This window comes from Anneissia japonica, unplaced genomic scaffold (assembly GCF_011630105.1).
Source record: "Anneissia japonica isolate Jap-2015-1 unplaced genomic scaffold, ASM1163010v1 scaffold1587_len1432017_cov164, whole genome shotgun sequence".
Lineage (NCBI taxonomy): Eukaryota > Metazoa > Echinodermata > Crinoidea > Comatulida > Comatulidae > Anneissia > Anneissia japonica.
Genome location: NW_022713643.1, coordinates 110,321 through 117,638, shown reverse-complemented (window position 1 = coordinate 117,638; position 7,318 = coordinate 110,321). Strand labels below are relative to the sequence as shown.

The window sequence follows — 7,318 nt, the reverse complement described above, 5'->3', positions numbered from 1 at the left end:
TAGTAATGTAAAAAACCTGTGATAAATTGTATTCAACTTAGCTGAAAATTTGTAAATGAAAATACAAATCTAAATTTCTAACTTATTTTCAGTAGGTCTAGTTTAGTTAGGGAGAAAACAGGCAATAAGATTCGTTGAATAATAATAATAATATAAAAAACTTACAAGGGTATTCTCATCCTGTATTTACAAATAGTATATAGTAATGTAAACTCCTGTTCCAATGTAATGTAAATTCCTACTCCAAAAGGCGATCTTTTTTTTTTCTACACAATTTCCTATAGTAGTGAATTAATGGAAGCGGGATTTTCAAAAAGATTATTCCAAACACGTTGAGGCCTGACCGTGGTATGACGAATAATGAAAAACCGATAGATTTGAGGGTACATGACGTATAGTGAAATTAGCCAATGAGATACTTACCCAGACAGTTCCGGGTACATGACGTTAGCCAATGAGATACTTACCCAGACAGTTCCGGGTACATGACGTTTTAGTGAGATTAAACAATGAGTAACGTGTCCATCGAGATAAGGGCTGATGAGTAATGAAAAATCGTGATATGTACGGGTCCGTGATGTCTGAGTAACGTTTGTTTATTCTTTGTTTTAAGCGGGGGTTGTATGTTTTAATAACAGTACATATAAAATAATATATTTAAAATAATGGTAGTAATAAAATTTTATAATGATAAAAATAAAAAAAATTCGTAAATAATTAGAATTAATACTTGGATTAACGTATGTTTGTTGATGGTAGTGTAGGATCTATAAAATAGGGACACATGGGAATACCTTGATATCTTTCCATTATAGTGAAGAAAACAAGTTTTGAGTTTGCGATACTCTACGTCAGTACGTTCTTGTCTGTATTTTTTTTTTTCGAAACATGGCTGGAAACAACGAATCTACTACCGTTAACTACTCTGAGGCTATTGACCTTATAAGATATTTAAATGGTGAAAATGTAGATGAAAATTCTGTCGGCGATGCTCACCCTTCGCACTACTCTGAGGTTATTGAGTTTATAAGGTATTTAAATGGTGAAGGTGTTAATGAAAATTCTGTCGGCGATACTCATCCTTCTCAACAAGTCGAAGAAAATGCCGAATTAGTTTTGGATGAAAGAGTGGCAATAGAGTGTGAGGCTGCAGTACAAGCCATTCTAAATCTACGGGCTTCAAATGAGAATCAAGAGGCCCAAATTGATCATGAAAACGTATTCGATGATACTCACCCTTCTTTGGGAACCGAAGAGAATCCCGAAATATTTTTTGATAATCGAATTACCATGGAGTGTGACGCTGCAGTGCAAGCAATTCTTGATCTACGCACCTCAAACGAGGACAATGAGGAGCAAATCGATCAAAATAAAGAACACGACATAGGTTTTGATTTACCGGACTTTGATTCGTTAGAGGAAGCTTGCTCTGAGGCGGTAGATGCAGTTAAAAATTTGAGAGGTATTATTCAATTTGGAGGCGGAAAAAGAATTAGAGAAGAGGCGGAGGAAGAGGAGGAGGAGGAGGAGACGGAGGAGGAAAGAGAAGAAGACGATGACCAGGGAATTGATTTTAATCAGGTACCTATAGATAATTTATGTGAAATCAAAAAATTGAAAGATAGATGTAATAAAAAATTTAACGCCAAAATTAACGATTATGCTGTTAGGTTACTAGGTTTAGATAATATTAGACTGATAGATATTTTACCAACATTAAACAGAATTTTCGAGCATATTCTAAATAACGTATGTGAAAATATTAAGGATAATGATTTTGTAAGATTGGTTATTCAATCTGAGGGCTTAGACATACCGATATCGATACCTTTTGGGCGTAGGGATCACATGACCCCTGAAGTTGTTTTTAACGCTATTATGAAAGTCTTACAATCTCGAGCAAATATATTTGTTAATGAAACTTTAAAAATTAACGTTTTGCATTTTAGAATGCCTATAGGGGGAGGTAGGGTAAGAAAAGGGATTGATAAAGAATTTGGGGGTAAATGTCTCATTAAAATTAACAATGAGTTGGATGAGAATATCTGTTGTGCCAGAGCGATCGTCACCGGGATCTCAATGATTGAGGATAAAATTAATAATAGACAAAGATGGGATAATGTGAGAAAGGGCCGATGTGAACAGGGAAGGGCTGCTCTCCATTTGTTGAGAAATGCTGGGGTTAGAGAGGGGCCCTGTGGCATTAACGAATTGAAAGCGTTTCAGACGAGTATTCCCAATTATCAACTCATTGTTATTTCTAAAGATAATTTAAATACTGTTATATTTAGTGGGGAATTTAAACAAAAAAAAATTTATTTATATTTTCATGATAATCATTTTGATTTAATTTCTAGTATCACGTCTTTTTTTGAAATTAAGTATTTCTGCAACAAATGTTTAAAAGGGTATAATAACAAGTTTAAACATACGTGTGAATATATGTGTAATTTATGTAAATCTAATGATTGTACAGCCTCTGTTAATTCTGATTGCTCTGTAGAATGTGTAGACTGTAACAGACTTTTTAAAAATCAGCAATGCTTTAATAATCATAAAACAACCGTAAAACGGGATAAAACATCCACTTGTCAAAAAATAATCGTGTAAAACATGTAACCGTATTCTTCGTAAGGGTCATAGATGCGATAATTACTTTTGTAGGGTTTGTAGGATAGACGTTTCCTACGATCATGAATGCTTTATGAAACAAATCGTAGAAAACAAAACAAAGAAAAGAAATTTAAAAGTCAAGAAGAATTTAGGAAATCCATAACTAAATATTTTTTCTTTGATTTCGAGTGTACGCAGGAAACTGGGGAACACAAACCAAATTTATGTGTACTTCAGAAAACCTGTCTTGAATGTATTCAGTGTGATGTTGATTCCGACGGGTGTGATATCTGCGGTGAAAAAACGTTAACTTTCTACGGTGAATCTGCTTGCCAGGATTTTTGCGATTATGTTTTCAAAAAATACGCTTACAACGAAAACATAACTTGCATAGCACACAACTTTCAGGGTTATGACAGCTACTTCATACTCCAGTACCTACACAAAAACGGAATCCTACCTGACGTAGTCTCGAGGGGAGGGAAATTAATTAGCGTTCGTGTTAAGGAAACTAAAACTCGCTTTATCGACTCTCTTTCTTTCCTTCCTATGTCACTTTCTAAATTGCCTAAAACGTTTGGCATTAACGAGTTGAAGAAAGGTTTTTTCCCACACCTCTTTAATTCTTCTGAGAATCAAAATTATGTTGGTTCGTATCCCGACGCATCGTTGTACACTCCAGAAAAAATGTCCGTTTCTACAAGAGAATCCTTTCTTGAATGGTACGATGAAAAAGTCAAAAATAATCACGTATTCGATTTGAAAAAGGAACTCGTAGAATATTGTATAAGCGATGTGGATATTCTCAGAAAATGTTGTCTAACGTTTAGGCATCTCTTTCTTCGGGTTACAACACTAGAAACCGAACCTAATTCATGTGGTGTTGATCCATTTTCTAACCAAATCATGACTATTGCTTCGGCATGTAACTATGTTTATTCAAGAAATTTTTTAAAACCATCAACTATAGCTATATTTCCACCCTCTAACTATCTCACTACTATGAATCATTCACACGCGAGTATAGAGTGGTTATCTTATGAAGCTAATAGAAGGGGGGTCTTCATCCATCACGCCAGAAATGGCGGAGAAAAAGTTTTCGGACTATATCATGTTGATGGTGCGTGCGTTACGTCTAAAATTATATTTGAATTCATGGGGTGTTTATTCCATGGGTGTCCAAAATGTTTCAGGCCTGAAGCAGAAAACCCATTTACGAAAGAACCTATGATTGAAAGCTTCATAAAAACTAATAAAAAATCTAGTTTCCTTAAACAACAGTTCCCCGACTTTGAATACGTCGAAATGTGGGAGCACGATTGGGTTAAAATTAAGGCCGCATTAACTCCCGAAGAAAAATGTCAGCTCTTTAACGTTCCGTATATTAGACCTATATTGAATCCAAGAGATGCTTTTTTTGGAGGAAGGACTAATGCGGCTTGTTTGTATTATCAGGTAAAACAGGATGAAGAAATTCATTACGTGGATTTTACTTCTCTGTATCCGTACGTTAATAAGTACGGAACTTATCCAATTGGGCGCCAGAAATGGCGGAGAAAAAGTTTTCGGACTATATCATGTTGATGGTGCGTGCGTTACGTCTAAAATTATATTTGAATTCATGGGGTGTTTATTCCATGGGTGTCCAAAATGTTTCAGGCCTGAAGCAGAAAACCCATTTACGAAAGAACCTATGATTGAAAGCTTCATAAAAACTAATAAAAAATCTAGTTTCCTTAAACAACAGTTCCCCGACTTTGAATACGTCGAAATGTGGGAGCACGATTGGGTTAAAATTAAGGCCGCATTAACTCCCGAAGAAAAATGTCAGCTCTTTAACGTTCCGTATATTAGACCTATATTGAATCCAAGAGATGCTTTTTTTGGAGGAAGGACTAATGCGACTTGTTTGTATTATCAGGTAAAACAGGATGAAGAAATTCATTACGTGGATTTTACTTCTCTGTATCCGTACGTTAATAAGTACGGAACTTATCCAATTGGGCACCCCGAAATAATCGCAAACAAAAATATGTCCACTGACATTAATGATTATTTCGGTATAATCAAGTGTACTATTGAAGTACCAAAACAATTGCTCCATCCTGTCTTACCTTATCGTACAAACGGTAAATTAACGTTTCCATTGTGTAAAACATGTGTGGAAGCGCAGCAGCAAACAGCGTGTAATCACACAAAAACCGAGAGATCGTTTACAGGTACTTGGGTTACGACGGAAGTGTCGAAGGCCGTGGAAGTTGGATACACAATAGAAAGAGTACACATTGCGTGGCATTTCACCGAGAAAAGCGTCTACACCCCAGATACACCCTCGTCGGGATTATTCACCGAGTATATCAATACCTTTCTAAAATTGAAACAGGAAGCATCGGGATGGCCAGAATGGTGTAAAACTCCGGAAGATCAAGAAAAATATATTAACGATTACAAATCTGTAGAGGGTATTACTCTAGAAAAAAATAATATCAAATACAATCCGTGTTTACGATCTCTAGCCAAACTAATGCTAAATAGTTTTTGGGGTAAATTTGGCCAAAAAGAAAATTTAACGAAAACAAAATATACACAGGAACCGAACGATGTATACGATATTCTAACCGATCCTCAGGTAATTGTTCACGATATAAATTTTATCAACGATAACCTAGCTGAGATTAAATACGAAAACGAAGAACAGTTTGTAGATGTTAACAGAAAAGTTAATGTCGCAATAGCAGCATTCACAACGGCATCAGCTAGGTTAAAGTTGTACGATCTCTTAGAGAAATTACAAGAGCGTGTTTTGTACTACGACACAGACAGCGTAGTATACGTGACAAAGCCTGGGGAGTGGAACCCCCCACTCGGTGACTATTTAGGTCAGTTAACGTCCGAAATTGATCCGAAGGAGGGAAAGTATATCTCATGCTTCGTGTCGGGTGGCCCCAAAAATTATGCATACAAATTAGATTCGGGAAAAACCGTTTGCAAAGTTAAAGGTTTAACCTTAAATTTTGCAAACTCTAAAAAAATTAACTTTGAAACTGTTTCTAATATTGTGAAAGGTATAGGTCCTGATATCATTAAGACGGTTGAATCTAATCGTATCACTCGAAAACCAAAGACGCGTAAAATTGTTAACGAAACCTCTACAAAAGATTATCGCATCGTGTATGATAAACGAATAATAATTGATAACTTTAAAACTTTACCATACGGTTACGTATGGTAGAGCAGCTTTTCATTTATTTACTAATTTACATTCGCATAATATTGTTTTAAAGAACTATGATTTTTCTGTATTTATTTGTAGTTTAAGAATTTTGATTTCACATAAATTATTTATTAGTACCTTGTTTTAGCTCGAGATTGTTAATATATTAAATTTTATATTATATTTTAATTTTTAATAGTATTTTAAGAACTATGATTTTTCTGTATTTATTTGTAGTTTAAGTTTGTAGTTTAAGAATTTTGATTTCACATAAATTATTTATTAGTACCTTGTTTTAGTTCGAGATTGTTAATATATTAAATTTTATGTTATATTTAAATTTTTAATAGCAGTTTAAGAAACAAATAAATATTCGGTATTTATTTGCGGTTTCATTTTTTAAAGTTTAAGATTTCACATAAATTATTTATATCAATGCCTGGTTTATGTTCGAGATTGTTTATATATTTAATTTTATATTTCCAATTAAAAAAGAGTTTTTAAATAACAATATAAAAATATTCATCTGAATAAAAAGAAATAGTGCATCGTATACATTTTGTCAGATTTTTTTTCTTCCGTCTTTTGTATGTATAAAAAGTGTGTGTGTGTGCGCGTGTGTGTGAGTGGGGGTTGTGGGGGTGGGCGTCTGTGAGTGTGTGCTTATACTTTATACCTTCAGACAATCATTAAATTAAATCACAATAAAAATGGCTTTCAAACTGGTAACACCGTTTACGGCTGTAATTAGTGGGCCGACATCATCCGGGAAATCAGTCTTTGTGAAAAAACTGTTACAAAATAACTATTTCGATAAAAAACTTGATGATATTACATGGTGTTACGGCTGTCTCTTATACACATCTAGATGTGTATAAGAGACAGGTATAGGTCCTGATATAATTAAGACTTTTGAATCTAATCGTATCACTCGAAAACCAAAGACGCGTAAAATTGTTAACGAAACCTCTACAAAAGATTATCGCATCGTGTATGATAAACGAATAATAATTGATAACTTTAAAACTTTACCATACGGTTACGTATGGTAGAGCAGCTTTTCATTTATTTACTAATTTACATTCGCATAATATTGTTTTAAAGAACTATGATTTTTCTGTATTTATTTGTAGTTTAAGAATTTTGATTTCACATAAATTATTTATTAGTACCTTGTTTTAGCTCGAGATTGTTAATATATTAAATTTTATATTATATTTTAATTTTTAATAGCATTTTAAGAACTATGATTTTTCTGTATTTATTTGTAGTTTAAGTTTGTAGTTTAAGAATTTTGATTTCACATAAATTATTTATTAGTACCTTGTTCTGTCTCTTATACACATCTAGATGTGTATAAGAGACAGGTGCTTTAATAATCATAAAACAACCGTAAAACGGGATAAAACATCAACTTGTCAAAAAATTAATTCGTGTAAAACATGTAACCGTATTCATCGTAAGGGTCATAGATGCGATAATTACTTTTGT

At 33.7% G+C, this 7,318-nt stretch overlaps 1 protein-coding gene across 3 annotated transcripts; it reads left to right on the top strand.

Annotated features, from left to right (window-relative positions):
• Nucleotides 1-4,161: 4,161 nt before the first annotated feature.
• Nucleotides 4,162-7,050, top strand: LOC117108706 (probable DNA polymerase). 3 transcript variants are annotated; one of them, XR_004445401.1, is made up of 2 exons: nucleotides 4,162-5,926; nucleotides 6,065-6,133. XR_004445401.1 is itself a non-coding variant. In XM_033250819.1 (2 exons), exons 1-2 carry the CDS (start codon nucleotides 4,235-4,237, stop codon nucleotides 6,877-6,879), a joined length of 1,611 nt encoding a protein of 536 aa, XP_033106710.1. In that variant the 5' UTR covers nucleotides 4,162-4,234; the 3' UTR covers nucleotides 6,880-7,050. The 3 variants fall into 3 exon arrangements, 1 of the variants encoding a protein (XP_033106710.1); XR_004445402.1 differs by having other exon boundaries at nucleotides 4,162-5,920; nucleotides 6,059-6,132; XM_033250819.1 differs by lacking the exon at nucleotides 6,065-6,133 and adding an exon at nucleotides 6,713-7,050 and having other exon boundaries at nucleotides 4,162-5,678.
• The last annotated feature ends 268 nt before the right edge of the window (nucleotides 7,051-7,318 follow it).

Coding starts and splice junctions, on each gene's coding strand:
- LOC117108706 (XM_033250819.1), top strand. CDS start 4,235: ATGGGGTGTTTATTCCATGGGTGTCCAAAATGTTTCAGGCCTGAAGCA. Junction 5,679..6,712: donor TGTTTCTAATATTGTGAAAG/GTATAGGTCCTG, acceptor TATAAGAGACAG/GTATAGGTCCTGATATAATT.